The sequence below is a fragment of the Clarias gariepinus genome, chromosome 12, assembly GCF_024256425.1.
Source record: "Clarias gariepinus isolate MV-2021 ecotype Netherlands chromosome 12, CGAR_prim_01v2, whole genome shotgun sequence".
Lineage (NCBI taxonomy): Eukaryota > Metazoa > Chordata > Actinopteri > Siluriformes > Clariidae > Clarias > Clarias gariepinus.
Window position 1 is genome coordinate 23,470,871 of NC_071111.1, and position 19,369 is coordinate 23,490,239.

Sequence of the window (19,369 nt, forward strand, 5' to 3'; positions counted from 1 at the left end):
TCCATCAGGATACACTTGGCCTCTATCTCCATCTAGTGGTCACACTATAGGAGTGACATCATATTATTTTCTGAATCTGATGATTTTACACATCACGCTTATGTAAATGAGCTTCTGCTGAGCTGCATCCAGCCAGGGGAGGTGAGAAACAAGCCAGGGGAGGTTCTCCCTCATATGAGGTCATATTTGGGGGGAAATCGGATCAGGATTTTAAATACACTTTGTCCATCGCTGTCAACAAGGTTTTGTATTCCCTCATTAAAAATGTTTTAGGCTGAGCTGCGAGCTAAGTGTGCACTGCTGTCTTCACTTCTTCATCAGAAGTGAAAAATTAACCTCGTAGGGCTGCCTTCAAAGGACCAAAACTTTCAAGTGAAAGTCTGATGGAGCGAGATCAGGACTATGTAGCACCTCTGAGTGTCGACAGTGTGGGCAGAAGTGTGCAGATGGGTGTCGTCATGCAAGATTACAATGCCCTTGGATCATTTAATCTGAAGTTCAGGCTACAGCAAGTCACTGATTGTTGAAAAGGTATCCTGATAGCGTTCCAATATTGGCCCTTGACAATCCAAGAAAACTGTAGACATTGATGAACTTTCCAGCTGATGGTTGACTTTTGAATTTTTTTTTCCTGTCTGTGATTGACAATGTTTTCATTCTATACTCTGCTGTTTACTCTCAGACTCGTAGTGATGAGTCTGTATCTCGTCACCAGTAATGATTCTCTTTAAGAAACTTTTTACCTTCCTTCGATTATTGCTACAAATTTTGTTTGCAGATTTCCATACACTTCTGTTTATGCTCCTCTTTGGGTCGTTTCAGCACCAGGTACACCCTCAGACCACACACAAAAAAATTTAATCGCTGCACACTGCTTTTCTTTCATGCAAATTATAAGTGGGCATCCATTTTTGTTAAGACAGTGCAGTCAACAGAAGTTTTAATATAACCAAAGTGTGGATCATTTTTGACTCACTGTGCATGGATGAGGGTGATGTGTAGGAACAGTAAAGATTTGCATAATGGACTCCCATCACTTTGTCCAAACAAAATTGCCCCTAAAGTCAGCTGCATTGAACTATTGGATTTCAAACATCATCAAACAGAAATATACAGTACCAGTTGAAAAGTTTAAACACACTGTCTGATTGAATAGTCTTCACTGATTTTTATTTCTTTTTACATTGTAAAACAATGCTGAAGGACATTACTGCATATTTGTAGATATTGAGATGTGTCTGCTACTTGTGCTCTGTAATCCTTCATAATGGCTCTAATCCGAGGTGCTGTTTGTTAATTGGTGATTTCAGAGGCTGGTAATTCTAAATGAACTTCTCCTCTACAGCAGAGGTAACTATTGGTCTTGCTTTCCTGGAATGGTCTTTATGAAAGCCAGTTACAATCATGGTGCTAGATGAGTTTTGCAAATGCACTTGACAATACTGTATTGTTCCAGAACAACTGATCTCATCCTAAAATAGTTACTTACTTACTTAATAACCTAATGCCATGTGTTTTAGTTACAAGAATTTAAATTATATAATGTAAAAAATAAATCACCCAAACAAAAAACATTAAATTAGAAGTACAGTAGTGTCCAAAATTTTGACTTTTTGATTTTACTGTACACAGATCAGCCATAACATTAACACCACCAGGTAAAGTGAATCACAGTGATTATCAATTATATACCAAGAAATAGGTTACAGGATCGTGGGCACCCAAGGCTCATTTATCGACCAGTCATCTGGTCCAGTCCCATAAAAAAGCCTATGCAGCACAAATTGCTGATAAAAAGTCAATGCTGGCTGCAATAGAAAGTTGTCAGAACACCCAGTGCATCACAGCCTGCCACATATGGGCCCGAGCACGCTGATCTGCCTCCACACTCCACAAATCCCAATCTGAGATCAAGCGTCCATTGGCCACACCAGAGAAACAGGTCCAATCCATGGAAGTCCCACCCCACAAGCCACAGCACCCAAACGATCTACTCGCAACACACTGGTTTAAGATGCCACAGTGCCGCCCACAGAGGTTTTGTGGGCAATTTTAATGGTATGGCTGATCAGTATATATTGTGATATATGTATACCCACATAACCAATATAGAGTGTTGGGGAAATAAAATGCAGCAGGCTGTGAGAAGATCAGAGATTTAATTAAAAACATACAAAATTATGATTTCCAAATACACCCATTTACATCATGAGTGCTGAGACATTAGGTCACTTAAACAAGGAGAAAAAGTCAGCAAGTCATCACAATCACGTACTAAAAAAATACAAAATCACAATATTCAAATTCACTCCAGTTCAGATGATCATTGCAAAAGTGTTGATTGTAAACTAGTCCCAATATCCCTGAGTGTTAAGTGAAAGATTATTAAAAGCACCACTATCTAAGAGAGCATACATGTAATTTGCTTAGAACTTGGAGATGAGCATACAAAGTGAACCATGTGTTCTTGGGAGCTGAATAAAATGATTATAAAACAAAAATAAGGTTTAAAAAAAATAAACTGGTTTAAATAATTAACTGAACCAAAACAAGTATCCATTGTGTACCATTGCGGTGCGCATCGAGATCTTGACTGGGATAAAGTTGTTAATTTATCCAGTTTCTGTATCCTGGTCAGCAGTGACTGTTGAATGAAGGCTGGTTTCTGTTTACTGCATCGTTTCTGTCACACGGCGTGGCCCATTGGTCAATGTCTTTTATACAAAATGTGTTTTTCCCTGTTCCCCATTAATTGTCAACAAAGAGCTTTTCTAATACATTTAAGTAATCATTCTGTCATTTAGCCTGAACTGCTTTAAAAAAATGTAAAGAGATTTTTTTTACACAATGAAAGAATCAGATTTTCTATTGACTTGATGGAAGTTGGGCTGCTGCCACTCTGCTAATGGAACAACATACCACATGACCACTCCTGAGGGATTGATGGAGACGACAAACTCAGTGGTGTCCTTCAGTGCAGGCATGGCCTTCTCCATGAACACGTCGTACACCTGAGAAAGAGAATTAACAGCTATTACTTCACTAAACTGTGAACATTGTACGAATCTTCCATAGAAGATGTGTGGTGCCAGCTCACTCGACGTACTACTTCTACAAATAAAATAGCTTGTGCAGATTTACGCTCCCTAATCAAGGTTCTGTAAAGTTCCCAAGAACAGTTAAGAAGGAGCAATGTGATGGATAGTAATCCCTACAGTATGTGTCACCGGAGCTTCACAGACAGGCAATGCAATGAAAAATATGTAGCCCACTATTTACAGTATTATACATTGACTATACAAGCCTGATGTCCATGATACTACATTCATTAGTTATACATGTACTGTGGAATATAACAATCATAATCTGCACTGTTCCCTATTTAAGGGAACAAATTCACAGAGGTAGCTGATTAGAGCGACCAAGGTAGCTGATTGTTCGCCTGAACACGCATTTAGCTGTAGTCTACCAAAAACAGCTTGTGGCGTCATTTGGTATTACAGCGTGGCCACATTACTGTAGGCGTTTACCTGATAGCTGCCAGGTGTGTAGTCGAGCAACTTCAGAGATGTCCGATAGCGAAACGGCATATCAGTTCTTCTGCTGAAGAACACCAAGGCACTTGCTTTGTTAGACAAAGGACGCCAGAACACCTCTATTTGATTTGCCTCCTGAAAAGAAATGTTAGAAATTGTGATGGGAAGTATGAGAAAATCGTAGTCCTCATTATTAGCTCACTTTCTATCCCACAGTAAATACCTTTATCAGGCGTCGTCCTTGGATGCCCAAGGGGTCCTGGTTGATGGAGATGACAGCTTTGTTCTGCAGAATAGCACGCGCCCCACTGTTTAGGGTTCGCAGGTCATTAGACATAAAAAGAGGAGCTGCCATGATTGCCCACAAAGCCATCTGTGAACGAGACTGGTCCATGCTCAGGCCAAAATCTCCAATCACCAACTGGGAACATTGCAAAATAATTTTTTTTAAGATTTCATAAGATTTTTCATCATGAGTATTGACGCTGATGGGAGCTGAAAGTAAAAACATTACAAGAGAGAAGGATGTGTGTTCATTTTTGTCCTCATAAATTTATACACTGTGAAAGAGAAGGTCAAAGATCTGCACCAGGTTTTTTTTTTATCTTCTTGCTGCTTGTGGCTTTTAGTGTATCTTCTCTGCTCTGTTAACTTTAAATATTGTTTATTTTGTCTAAACAGATGTAAGCATGTCTAGCAGACATCTTACTGGTGGCAGGTCATAACCTCAAAACTGAGATGTGTTATATCCCTCGACATACAACTGCATTTGAGCTTCTAGGAGAACTGTCTGTGTCTCTCACAGAACTTTCCTGTGTCATGCTGCTGACACAGCCCTGGTTAGACTTCGTAGACATGCAGGTTTCCCCTTCAGAGTAAACCAGCACATTCTCCCCTAAACAGCTTCTTGGTCAGGGCTTTGCACATCTTCCAATGCACTGGTGGCTCAGAGGGCTAAGGCACCGAGGTACGGATCAGAAGGTCTGGGGTTCGAGCCCCAGCATCATCAGGTTGCCATTATTGGGCCCTTGAGCAAGGCCCTTAACCCTATCTGCTCCAGGGGTATCATGGCTGACCCTGCGCTCTGACTCCAGTTATGTGAGATATGCGAAAAAAGACTTTCACTGTACAGTAATAATATGCATACATACAGTACATGTAACAAATAAAGGCTTAACTTTACTCCATCCTGTAGCCACCTGCATGTCACTGTTGCTTGCCTACTAGGGGTGATCTGGTTTGACATTTTTACAGTATTAAAACTTTGAAGATACCTTTTAGTAATAATTGCATTACCTCACCTTTCAATGTAAAATAAATCTAAGCTATATTTAAGACACTTCCCCTCCTCAAACACACTGTCAACACTTATCGACTGGCAATGACTGAATGAGACAGAAATGCATTTTATATCAGAGAACCATTCAATCACAGCCTCTGATAGACTGTAAAACTGAGACACTGTACGAAACCCATGGCCCACAAAACAGGTGTTCAGGTCAAACAGGGACTGATAAACTTTCTGGTAAATTAGACATAAAACAGATTGATATTTATAGATGCTTCCAAGCTTAGTACGTTGATGAGACTCTCAACCACAGTAAAATATGTAAACGATGCAAACGTTTTAAAGAAGGTCGTACTCCTGTGAATGATGATCCCAAGCTGAGTCTTGGAAATCGACAGATACTGTAAACGTCGCCAACTTGTAAAATGACGCATCTGTCTACACACAATCATTCATCAACCCTACTAGCACATTAAAGATACTCGACTTGTAACTACATTTTATTGCTATAGTACATCCCCCGTACCATTCTGGCCTCGCTCCAAGCAATTTCCACATGTTTGGAATATTAAAGAGTTTCCTGGAAGGCCAGCGTTTCAGACATGAACAATCATGTAAATGAATACTTCCTACCTTAATGGTATCCAAGCACTAGTGAAACACTGAGATAAGTGCACTAGTGTAGGAGGGGATTATGCAGAGAAATAAAAGTTGTTTTTTCTCTTATACCAGTGTTCTGTTATTCTACACAATTAAAAGTTCTGGTCTGACTTGAAGACCTGTTGTGTGTATATATTTGTACTGGCACCGAGGTGGAGATGAACTTTGCTGACTGTCTGTACAGCTCTCTGTCTGTACAGTAACTCTGATACTATCAGTAACATCAGTAACAACCCTGGCCAAGTAGCAACCATAATACTCCCTACCATGTCAGGGTCATTCCAGCGCCCTGGTCCAGCAGCAGGCTGCAGGATATCCTGGTTTTTTGTAAACCAGTCCACAATGTTCAGGATGCTGTCCCATGAGTCCTCAATATCACCATAATTACGCCACAGGTTACAGATCTCACCAAGCAGAGTGTAATTTATCTAGCAAAGAAGAAACATATTTCGTCTTTAGATACAAACCGTATATATGAATTGATATTAATTGTTCAGTGAATTTGAAGTCTGGCTGCACATTTCTATTGGAAATATCCTTATTAAATTAATTAATCAGTATTTCACTCACTTTAGGAGGAAGCCCACCCTGATAAGCAGGCCAACTGCAGGAATAGCCGATCTGACGACCGGTGGCATTAAGCGCTTTCGACATACGTGGGTAGCCTGTTAAACAGAATGCACAAGAAATATGACTAACGCAAAATTTTGGCAATTACAAGTAATATTATTTATATTTAATTATATTATGTTGTGATAGGTGTAATTTTTTATAGCTTGCTTGTTAGTCTTTACTGTCTGGCCTAAATGAATGAATAAATAAATAAATAAATAAATAAATAAAGGCATGTACTTTCTTTCATCATTTTCATTTCATTCAGCACACAATGTGGTGGACAGTTCCTTAGTTGTATTCTTTGCTTAATGCAGCCCAATAATTTAACCCTCTAAATGGAATTTTTTTTTTTTTTTGGGCCAGGCAGTGTATTACACCGGGCATGAGACTTAAATAATTTTTTTTTAAATGCATATTTCTGCTATCCCCAGGGCAATATATAGTTTCACAAAGAGCTACAGGTTCACAGAAATGAACAAACTGTGAGTTGCAGTGGTGGGCTACAGTCCATAATTAATAAATATATGCTAGACCTATACACTTATAGTAGACCATATATATACATAAACAACATAACTCAAATTATTAAAAGCTAATAGTTTTACCCTAATTACCAAATGGCACCTAATTATCCAATTTTGGAAAAACACCCTGGGTATTATATAACTTTTTATCCATAAAGAGTTTCCAGGATAGGTTATTCATTCTAAAGTGTCAATCTTTAAGTCTTTTTTCCTGTCTCTGCATATCTTCTTCTTTCCCCTTCCTGGTTATTTAACCCACTCTCACCCTGCTCCTGTTCAGTAGAGTTGGAGTAGCAGCCATCCAGTTTAAGCATGTCAACTTCCCATTCAGCAAAGGTCTGAGCATCGGTCTCAATTTTATCCAGGGTTGTGCCGGGGTATCCTGCACAAGTGTAAGTTCCCAAGTCACCATAAATGCCCAGCTTCAGCCCTCGGTCATGGACATAGCGTGCCAGTTTAGCAATGCCACTTGGGAACCTGTTGAGGCCAGATATACAGCAAACAACATAGGTTAAATAAACATCCATGTGGACAGCATCTAATTTTTTACAAGGCAAAAGTTAAAACCAAAACCAAGCATAAACACTACACTTGTGCTGTAGTCAGTTTTTGGATTTTAATATTTTTACTTCACATTTGCACATATCCCAATACATATGAGTAAATTAAATTAGATTCAACTTTTCAATATCATTGTGCAAAGTAAATGTACAGAGCCAATAAAATGCAGTAGGCATCTAACTCGAAGTGCATAAGTGGCCTATTTACAATAAATAACAAATGTGGTAAGGCGCAATCCAGTGTCTTCTTGTGCCAGTCTCAAGTCTGGATAACTGCAGAGGGTTGTGGCAGGAGAGCCATCCGACGTAAAACATTTGCCAAATAAATGAGGCGAATCACAAATATTACTTCAATACCGAATCTTTCACGGCCTAGGTTAATAACGACCGCTACTGGTGCTGTTGACCTACAGGGTGCTGGTGGAAATTAGGCTACTGTTGGTCGACAAAGGAAAGGAGGAAGGTCCGTTCGAAAGCAGAGAGAGAAAAGGAAAGGCAAGAGTTTAGGAGTGACAGTAGGGACTTTGCATGTTGGGACTATGACAGGGAAGGCAAGAGGGTTGGTTGACATGATGCAGAGAAGGAAGGTGGATATACTGTGTGTCCAGGAGACCAGGTGGAAAGGTAGCAAGGCTAGAAGCTTAGCATTAGGATTCTAAAAAGGAGTTTGTTAGGAATGTTCTAGAGGTGAAAAGAGCATCAGATAGGGTGATGAGTTTGAAGCTAGAAATTGAAGGTTTGATAGTCAATGTTGTTAGTGGTTATGCCCAACAGGTAGGATGTGATTTGGAAGAGAAGGAGAAATTCTGGGGTGAGTTAGATAAAGTGATGCAGAGCATCCCCAGAGGTGAGAGAGTGGTGATTGGTGATGAAACAGAGGTGATGAAAATGTGATGGGTAGGTTTGGTCTTTAGGACAGGAATGTATAAGGACAGATGGTGGTGGACTTTGCAAAGAGGATGGAAATGGCAGCAGTGACTACTTTCTTCCAGGAGAGGCAGGAACATAGGGTGACATATAAGAGCGGAGGCAGAAGCACTCAGGTGAACCTTGTAATCTGTAAGAGATCAGTGACTGCAAAGTGTTAGTTGGGGAGAGTGTAGCCAGACAGCACAGAATGGTAGTGTGTAAAATGACCCTGGTGGTGGGGCAGGTGAAGAGGACAAAGGCAGAGCAGAGATGAGAGGGAGGGTACTTGGTGTATCATCAGGAAAGGGCAAAGTGGACAAGAAGACATGGTGGTGGAACTAGGAAGTACAGAAGTGTATACAGAGGAAGAGGTTAGGTAAGAAGAAGTGAGACACTGAGAGGACTGAGAGCCCGTGCACACCACACACCTCTCCCTAGCATCCTGCTCGCCAACGTCCAGTCACTGGAGAACAAGCTCGATGACCTCAGGGCCAGGATAAAGTTCCAGAGAGACTTTCGGACTGCAATCTCCTCTGCTTCACCGAGACATGGCTGAACCCAGCGGTGCCGGACCATGCCATCCAGCCGGCCGAGTTCTTCTCGGTTCACCGCATGGACAGGACACGGGACTCGGGGAAGTCAAGGGGAGGCGGCGTGTGTTTAATGGTGAACAGCAGCTGGTACAACAGCGCGAGCGTTGTTCCTCTCACACGCTCCTGCACACCAAACCTGGAACTACCGTCCATCATGTGTCGTCCTTTTTATCTACCTCGGGAGTTTACATCGGTCATAATTAGCGCCGTTTATATTCCACCAGAAGCGGACATGGACACTGCCTTATGCAAGGTGCATGAGGCACTCACACAACAACAATCACAACACCTCAAACGCGCAGCACCAAACTTTTATCAGCACATCATCTGTCCCACCAGGGGCGAAAGGACACTGGACCATTGCTACACTACGGTCAAGGATGGCTGCAAGGCACAATCTCGCCCTCCGTTTGGCAAATCTGACCACACCGCCATCTTCCTCATGCCAAAATACAAACAAAGGCTGAAACAGGAAGTTCCGGTTCAGAGGGAGGTCGCGCGCTGGACGGACCAATCGGTGGCCGCGTTACAGGACGCACTCGATGACGCAGACTGGGACATGTTCCGAAACAGCTCTGATGATGACGTCAGCGTTTTTATGGAAGCGGTTGTGGGAAACATTGAGGAAAAGACTATTAAAACGTTTGCCAACCAGAAGCCGTGGGTGGATAAAACCATCCGCGACGTTCTAAAATCTCGCACCGCTGGCTACAACACGGGACTCGCGTCGGGGGACATGGAACCATACAAGGCTGCGTCATACAGCGTCTGGAAGGCGGTGAAAGAGGCGAAGCAGCGCTACGGGAGAAAACTAGAGTCACAACTTCAACAGAGTGAGGCTGCAGCTAAAGACGCTAGCGATGCTAATGCTAGCGGCGCTAAGGGCTGCAGACAGGAAGTTACTGCCAGCACCGGAAGCGCGTTTATCATCACCGAGCATGACGTGAGGAGAGCCTTTAAGAGAGTGAACACCAGGAAAGCAGCAGGACCAGACGGCATCTCAGGCCGTATTCTCAGAGCCTACGCAGACCAGCTAGCACCTGTGTTCACTGAGATAGTCAACATCTCTTTATCTCAGTCGGTGATCCCTACATGTTTCAAAGAGTCCATTATTGTTCCTGTCCCAAAGAAAGACATGTCCGCCCAGTAAGGATGGGCGGACATGTCTCAGCCTCCATCACTCTCAGCACTGGAGCCCCCCAGGGGTGTGTTCTGAGCCCCCTGCTGTACTCTTTGTACACATATGACTGTGTGGCCACTACCAGCTCCACCACCATCATTAAGTTTGCTGACGACACCGTCGTGGTGGGCCTGATCTCTGATAACAACGAGACGGCCTACCTGAAGGAGATTAGGAATCTGGAGAACTGGTGCCAGAGGAACAACCTCCTTCTAAACGTCAGTAAGACAAAGGAGCTGATAGTGGACTTCAGCACTAAGCAGGAGAGGAACTACCAGACCCCCGTCATCAACGAGAGCCTAGTGGAGAGAGTGGACAGCTTCAAATACTTCGGTGTTCACATCACGCAGGACCTGTCATGGTCCTGTCACATCAACACCGTGGTGAAAAAGGCCCGGCAGCGTCTCTACCACCTCAGACGCTTGAGAGACTTCCGACTGCCCTCCAAGGTGCTCAGGAACTTTTACTCCTGCACCATAGAGAGCATCCTGACGGGAAACATCTCAACCTGGTTCGGGAACAGCACCATGCAGGAGAGGTGGATCTGTACAGGTTGGCGAGGCAAAGAGAGAGAGATGGGAAGGATGTGCAGCAGGTTAGAGTGATTGAAGATAGGGATGGAAATGTACTGACAGATGTGAGGAGGGTGATAGGAAGATGGAAGAAGTACTTTAAAGAGTTGAATGAGGAAAATGAAAGAGAAGGTAATAGAGAGTGGCTTGTGTCTTTGTAGATTTAGAGAAAGCATATGACAGGGTGCCCAGAGAGAAGCTATGGTATTGTATGAGGAAGTCTGGAGTGGCAGAGAAGTATGTTAGAGTGGTGCGGGACATGTGTGAGAGCTGTAAGACAGTGGTGAGATTTGCTGTAGGTGTGACAGAAGAGTTCAAGGTGGAGATGGGTCTGCATCAAGGATCGGCTCTAAGCCCCTTTTTGTTTGCTCTGATGATGGACAGGATGACAGATGAGGTTAGACAGGAGTCTCCATGGACTATGATATTTGCAGATGACATTGTGCTCTGTAGCAAAAGCAGGGAACAGGTGCAGGAAAATTTGAAGAGGTGGAGGTATGCTCTGGAAAGAAGAGGAATATAGGTTACATATGTGTTTGAATGAAAGGGACCCTAGTGGAACAGTAAGGCTACAGGAAGAAGTGGTAAAGAAGGTGCAGGACTTTAAGTACTTGGGGGTCAACGGTCCAGAGCAACAGAGAGTGTGGAAAGGAGGTGAAGAGGCAGGTACAGGCAGATTGGAATGGGTGGAGAAAAATGTCAGGTGTGTTGTGCGATAAAAGAGTATCAGCGAGAATGAAAGGAAAGGTGTACAGGACAGTGGTGAGACCAGCGATGCTCTACGGCTTAGAGACAGTGGCAGAGCTAGAGGTAGCAGAGCTGAAGATGTTGAGGTTCTCTTTAAGATTGACAAGGATGGATAGGATCAAGAGTAAGTTCATCAGAGGGACAACCCATGTTAGATGTTTTGGAGATTAAAGTCAGAGAGGTGAGACTGAGGTGGTTTGGACATGTTCAGAGGAGAGAATATATCGGTAGAAGGATGCTGAGGTTGGAACTGCCAGGCAGGAGGTCTAGAGGAAGACCAAAGAGGAGATTTATAGTAAGAGAGGACATGAAGTTAGTTGGTGTAAGAGAAGAGGATGCACAGAATAGGGTTAGATGGAGGCAGATGATTCGATGTGGCGACCCCTGAACAAACAAACAAATGTCGTAAATAAGGGTGAGTTTATTTATACAGGAGTCAAGGTGATTAATGTACAGAAGGCTTAGTAGGTGATAATTATACTGTAATATTATATAGTAATATAAAAAATTAACTAAGCAAACATTATGCAGTGAAAATAAATAAATGTATTATAATATTTGTCTGTATTTTTATTAGTAGTAGTAATAATATTTTCTAATATTGGCAGAAAATGTGGAATAAATGTATTAAATATGAAATATTACAGTATTAATAAAATAGCAATATTATTGTTTTAAAGATTATTTGCAATCTAAGGTACAGTGCCTTTTTGGATCTGCCTGCAGTCGTCCTTGTGCATCTCTACTCTTCAATGCCCAGCAGTCATCAATATTGATATAGACATATCCGAGCTCTCTCCAGCCATCCTCAGCCAGTCGGTCCGCCATGTCCTTGAACAGCACCTCACTGGACAGACAAAAAAAAGAAGACAGAACTCAGGATTGAATCAAGAAGAGGATGTCTTTCACATCACAACATTCTACTGTATATAACAGAAAAAAAAAAAAACATTAATCAATTCCAGCTACAAGATCTCCTTGAGCTTGAATTTCTTACTGCAAAATTAGTATTGTCATCTAAATTATCCAAAATGGCAGATCACTAAATCTGTAATTGGATAATTTACCAAGCACAGATTTGTGTTATGGTCAGGTGTCCACACCCGAGAAATGACAACCAGTGAATCTGTGATGGAGTCATAGCTGCCCAAGCCTCATTGATCATTGATGACCTGGGTAGCGAAAGTTAAGCTGTTTAGTCTGATCCACCAGAAGAGCTGGTTTGAGCAACATGAGAAAAAGTTCATGTTTCCCAAATCTGGCTCCCAAATTTCCCAGATCTTAATTTGATCAAGCATCCCTGGGATGTCCTGGACAAACAAGTCAGATTCATGGAGGCCATTTCTTAAAGAATCTGCTGCTAAGGTCTTGGTGGAACAGCACACCTTCAGACGTCTTGTGAAGTCCATGTCCTCGACAGACCAGAGCTGTTTTGGCAGCACAAGGGGAACTGTACAATATTAGGCAGTGTATAATTGTGTAATGAGGATGACTAATAATTAATGCCAACACTGTCATTGAACATCATACTGCTCCTCGTTGGCCCTAGTCACTTTGCCATTCCAATTAAAAAACAAGGTTTAATTGTTGTTTGTAATTAAAAAGAAAAAACCTTTAACATTAAATTACTATTTAATTGCTAAACTAATGCAATTTATAATCTGTGTGCATTTTCTTTGAATAGTGTTTGCACTTTCCTTTGTAAGACTTTCACAGGTTTGAGATTAGCCAGCATGTTGATCAACCTGTACATACCTAATGCAGTTTTGAGGATCATTGTCACAGTCAATGTCACAGCGGTACCGTTCCCATGCCAGCCAGCCCATAGGTGGGGTTCTCATCACCCCATTGTCCAGAGCCTGGGTGGCTGTGGAGAACGCCAGCAAAAAAATGACCACAGTCTGCTGCATATCTGAAAGACAGAAGCAGAAAAAACGCTAACCACATAGAAATCAGATAATAGGAAGGAAACAGTTTTATGTACTGTATGCACATTAAGCATACACTTGGGCATGGCATAAATCACAAATCCTAAATCATTACCAAGAAATATAACTTCAGCCTTAATCAAGTACAGTATTAACTTCATGTGCTACAGTGTGAACTCAGTCGCAGTTCTGTTTATTTGTTAGATGCGACAACATTTGCGTGTCTTTCCAAAACAAGTGTTAATTATATCCGCTATTTTTAATTTTAGTCCTGGGATAAATGTCCCTGTTAGTTTTTAATCTTATTTTGTCAATCTTATCCTATTTTTGTTTACTCAAGTTTCAGTCGACTAAAAGTCTGGACATTTTGGTTTTACTTAGAGTAAGTTAAGTATTTATTCTAATATGTAAGTATTTATTTATATTTATTTTATTCTAGTATTATTAAATGTAACATATTAGCAATAAGATTATTATTAATTAACCCTACAGTCAATCTAATCTAACCAAAACCATTTTTAAAGGTTTTTCACATAATAATTATCCTATTATTAAAAATTTATCTTTTCATCAGATGTTTTCAGATAATTATACAAATTTTTAATTATTAATATTTGTATTTTGTAACTACAGAACAATAGGAGAAGTATGGACAATACAGTGTTTTTAATTTTTATATTTATATGAATTCACACACTTGGACTGTTGTAGGGATGCTGTAGATCCTATGGGTCACAATCATTTGCTAACCTTTTAGCTTAATGTGTTTAACTATAAAATAAAATCCATCACAACATAATGATGTTAACAATTGGAACCATAATTACCACAAAGAGGCTGTAAAACTGGGTGATTTTTATGGTATTCCTTGATGCATCTCTTCAAGTATGTGGTATTTTTCACAGCAATTGTGTGCCCCCACTGTTTCCCCTCCGATATTACTACACATAAGCTTTCTTCTCCAGTTCAATATGAAGATTGGGCCCATAATAGGCTTTTCCCTTTGGTGCGTGTAATACTGCTGTGATGAGCTTATAACATCCTGTCACTGTGCGTGCAAACTACTCCTGATATGCCGCGCGCCATGACCGCTGCTCATGTCATAATGCATGAACACTGTATTGCATAAAAGCATAAAGAAGGGGTAATAACAGGAACAGTCATAATAGTGCTGAACAAAGCAACAATCTAATATGATAAATTGACATACAAATGCATTTACAGACTGCGGCAAAGTTCCACACCAGCTGGAGCATTTTAGTGAGAGTGAGGGCGCTGACAGTGTTCTCCCAATAATAACTTGCAGCAAGCTTAATTATGAGGCACCGGACTTTATATTCATAAGTAGATTCAAAGACTAACAAACTCGATTAAAAGAGAATCGAGGAGAGAGGAACAGAGAGAGATTGACAATTATAAATGCAGAACAATCCCACTTTATCTTCGGCATCATTTTCGCTTCCTTTTCTCTACTTACTTTTGTACCAATGAGACTTCATTGACTGTACTTTCTCCATTCATCATTATTTTTTTTTTATTACTACTGCTAGCTGCGCCCTAGCAGTGATGTGCCCATCTAGCACCAGTATTGGGCCTAGGGAATGCCATGATATTGCAGCCCAAACCATCACTGATCTACCCACATGATTTACTCTGGTCATGCAACAGTTTGAGTAGTACTCTTTGGGGCTTTTCCACACTGTAAACGTGGACTCATCAGAGAACAATACATGTTTCACATTGTCTACAGGCCCAGAGCTGCTGGCACCATAAAAAACCGACATTTGGCATTGGCACGAGTGACCTAAGGTTTGGCTATAGCAGCCCGGCCATGTACAGTACATTGAACCTGTGGAGCTCCAGATGAACAGTTTTGGTGAAAACAAGAGAGTTGACATTTAATTCTGCAGTGCGTTGGGCTGATGTGGTTTTATGTTTTTTGGATACATTCTGGGTTTGCACCCGTACATTCCTTTCAGACAGCTTCCTCTTGCATCCACAGTTACTCCTGTTGGATGTGGTTGGTCCTTCTTGGTGGTATGCTGACATTACCCTGTATACTTGCTGTCTTGGTCACAGTTGCGCCAGCATGACGTGCACCAACAATTTGTCCTCTTTTTAACTCTCATATGTCACAAATGATGTTGTGTGCATTGCAATATTTTCATTCTAAGGACCAGTGGCTGATCCACTTTGGTGGACTTTTCTATTAAACAATTTGCAACACTAAAACATGTGTGTGTGTGTGTGTGTGTGTGTGTGTGTAATCAGCTGCTGATACTAATGGTATTAGTTTGTGCCTAAATAAACATCCAATATTTAATATCAGTAGTGTGAAATTGCCACAGTAGCAGCAGCAAATATCTGGGGTGCTTACTATGTGTTAAAAGGGTAACACACACAGAAAGTAACATCTCCACTGATAAAACTGCAGGGTGTAAAACTGATGTCGCAGAAATTGTGGAATTACCTGACATTCCCCACACAATGCAATGAGATTTGGCGTGATACATATAAATAAAGATCCCAGTGCTGTTGTTCTCCATATCACCACTTTTTTATAAAAAAAATAAAATAAAACATGGTATAGGACCGCTCATCTGACTACGCAATGTATCTGGTTTATAGATGATGACGAGGGTCTTTCATAGACATGCACAATTATTGCTGTGTTAGCAACACTGCAGAATAACAGGATAATAAACTAGTCTTAGGATGGAAAAAAGGGTAGTTGCACTGAGTAGTATAAAACCTTGTGACTCCTCACCTGATGACTTCAGGCGTGGCAAGAAACATTTACACACAAATGAAATTTACAGTCAGAACTTGAAAGTAAATAATATGTTGATAAAATGAAAGTTGTCAGAGAACTAAGACACTATTTTTTTTATATACAGTAAGAGAAGGCATTATGTCTGGTATTTTATCAGCTGGACAGAATTTAATGAAACTTTTGCTGTAGTTAGAGATCCGTCTAAAGTTTAACCTGCACCATAAGTGAAATCAAAATGTTGATTAAATTGTTGAGTAAATGTTAGACACATATGTTCCGGATTTAATAATCTACTTTAAAAGAAGCTACTTGCTCAATGTAAACAAACACCTGCTCCAATTTATATTACTAAGAAAAGCTAAACTGAATATTTTTCCTGGGTTTTCCTGAATTTTTAACACGCTGGAGTCATCGTAAGACAAAACTTCATCTTTATCCGATCTACTTTTTCCATTTCTCATCTGTGATTCACTCTTTAATTACCGAGCAGAGAGTGTTTATTCGGCTGTTGACAAAAGAAGTACAACTTAGTGTCAACAAGACATAAAATACTCAACCTTACTAAATGTTATTTCTTTGTGTTAATAAGTTAAACAGAGAGTTCTGCTGAACAGACAGACAGATAGACAGACATGTACGTGGGCTTCAACCTGAAATAATAATATTAATAATAATAATAATATCACTGATTACATTAAAGCTGATCAGATTATTTTTAGCTTTAAACTTTAATCTATTTTTTTTACAAACATTAAAGCGGAAAGCTGTAATGTAAACCATGATGTGTAAGAGATCTCCAGCTCATTCAGTCACACACCTGATCTTCTGACCTGACCATACAGTACAGTATATTAACACTGAGCAATGCCATACTGTTTAACACACCTGAGCTTTAACATGTTAGACAATTCATAATGCATATAGGCAATATAATCTAGTTTGTTTGTTTGCTTAGTTATTTATTTTAGCTCTGTTGTTGTTTCTTTTTCACCTGATTGATGAGATAAGGAACAGACTATGTGAGTGAAAACGGAAGTGACATTTGTTGTGTTGAGGAGAGAGGACTGTGTGCAGCATTAGTCTCATTACAGCTCAAACTCATATTAATATTATCCACTAAAGGATAATAAGGATAAAACCTGGCTATTTTCCTCGCTACTCACCGAATCCGACGGAGAAATCCGCTTTATCTTCTCCGGTTTCTTCAGTATAGACAGTTTACTCTTTAAGGTTTTAAATCAACTAGAGTATGGCTTTTCTCTCTCTAAATGAAACAGACTGCAGGCGATACAACGGTCACGTCGGTCACGTGGACGCTTCTGAGTGTCACGTGATACGGTCAGCTGACTGGTGTTTTCAGAACGTTACAGTTCCTGCTTCCTTGTCACGTCTCGCACTTTGACGACATCTGTTGGTCAAAAATGTGTACTGCAAGGGAAAACCAGTACACAGTACACATATTTTTACTCAAATAAGTATTTTTACGCTGTAAGTCTAAAATAATAGCTCTGAAGTTAATTCTAATGCATTGGACATGACTTATAAGACAGAACTTAATCTTTATCCGATTTAATTTTTCTATTTCTCATTTGTGAAGTGGACATCACCTTTGGTCGACTGCTATGGGAGCAGGAATAAGTGCGCAGATGTAACTTTAAACAGCGGATCACTCACTCCCTCTTATCTTCAATACCGCTTTATTCTGTGTTCAGGGTCGCAAGGGCCTGGAGCCTATCCCAGGATGCTTAGGGCACGAGGCGGGGGACACCATGGACAGGGTGCCGATCCATCACAGGGCACACACGCATACACACACTCATACACCCATTCACACTACAACCAATTAAAGAACGGCAATCAGCCTAACCTGCATATCTTTGGACTGTGGGAGGAAACCGGAGTACCCGGAGGAAACCCACCAAGCACAGGGGGGAGAACATGCAAACTCCATGCACTCAGAGACAGAAATCAATCCTGGCTGAAAATCTAACCCGGACCCTGAAGGTGTAAGGCGACAGTGCTAACACACTATGAAATGCCACCGAATAAACCACAGATCATTCTTAACACTGAATATATAATGCACTGTACAGTTATATCACAGACATATTTTATTCTTCTGTTTTGTGTGAAAGATTTCAGTTTCAAGGTGACCCTAGATGGCATTGAGCAGTTAACAGTGTAAAAAACACCTCTTACTGACTTTATTAACGTCCTACAAGCATGGCACAAACGAGAAAGACCAGATAACGTTTTGACTGTGGTGTCATTAGGCAGTGGAGTTCTTACAACAACAGATTCCGGTGTGCAATACAAAGTCAAAGTCAACTTTATTGTCAATACGACCATGCAAACAGAATTTACACATCGGATCGAAATTTCGTTCTTCAGACTCCAGATGTGCACAAAAGGATAAAAAAAATAGTTTAAAAAAGTAGTGCAAATAACTCACATATAACAAACAGACACAGCAAGTAACAGGGGTGCACACAGGTTATGACAGTGAGACAGTAAACATAACATGGGACATTTAGAGTGTTGTGGATTACCACTTAAATATTACAGTGTCACAGGAAAATGCAGTATGGTGGTTAAAATTAATTGAGTGCAATAAATATACATGATGTAAGGTGCAAATGCAACCAGCAGCATGAAGATATATGATTATATTGTGCATATTTATGTTTGTGCTGTTTTTGTTATGTTAAATGTAAACATGTCCATGTTATCTTTTGAGTGAGTTGATAAGTCTGATAGCTTGAGGAAAAAAACTGTTGCTTAGTCTGGTGGTCTTGCAGTGCATGCTTCAATACGTGATCAGCCCATACCATGTTGTAGACAACCTTGTAGTTCTTGTAGTCCTTATCACTTTTATGGCATGCATGCAGCAGGTTATCAGAGAATTACAACCGATTATTATACAACCGAATGAAAAGCATTTTTTCCATCTCACTTCATTTTCAAAAGTACAAAATATACACTTTTGTCATGTTGAAAATATTCAGTGACCAGCACAACCAACCTTCTATTTAAATGACTGCAATACAACCTTCATACATGGAATCTGTCAGTTTCTTGATCTGTTGATCTGCTTCCTTTTTTGTAAAAAATACACTCATTCATTTCACTCGTTTCATTAATTTTTCTTTTTTCATCCCATGAATTCAATTCAATTCAATTTTATTTATATAGCGCTTTTAACAATAATCATGTCTCAAAGCAGCTTCATAAAAATGAAAAGAAAATTTATGGAAGTGTGTATGTGTGAGAAAAATGTGTCTAGATAATAATGAGATTGTCCCTGATGAGGAAGCCAAGGGTGACGGCGACAGTGGCAAGGAAAAACTCCCTGAGATGGCAATAAGAAGAAACCTTGAGAGGAACCAGACTCAACAGGGAACCCATCCTTATTTGGGTGATAACGGATAGAAATTATATAACATCATGTGTGTTATGCAGCTGAACAGAAGTTATTTAAATTTAC

At 40.5% G+C, this 19,369-nt stretch overlaps 1 protein-coding gene across 1 annotated transcript; it reads right to left on the minus strand.

The window, feature by feature from the left end:
- Nucleotides 1-2,140: 2,140 nt before the first annotated feature.
- On the minus strand, nucleotides 2,141-17,194 carry LOC128534294 (alpha-N-acetylgalactosaminidase-like). Its single transcript, XM_053508672.1, has 9 exons — nucleotides 17,049-17,194; nucleotides 12,940-13,096; nucleotides 11,891-12,031; nucleotides 6,889-7,100; nucleotides 6,055-6,149; nucleotides 5,751-5,912; nucleotides 3,760-3,957; nucleotides 3,531-3,671; nucleotides 2,141-3,011 (listed from the first exon to the last, which is right to left on the minus strand). Exons 2-9 carry the CDS (start codon nucleotides 13,092-13,094, stop codon nucleotides 2,841-2,843), a joined length of 1,275 nt encoding a protein of 424 aa, XP_053364647.1. The 5' UTR covers nucleotides 13,095-13,096; nucleotides 17,049-17,194; the 3' UTR covers nucleotides 2,141-2,840.
- Between the last annotated feature and the right edge of the window lie 2,175 nt (nucleotides 17,195-19,369).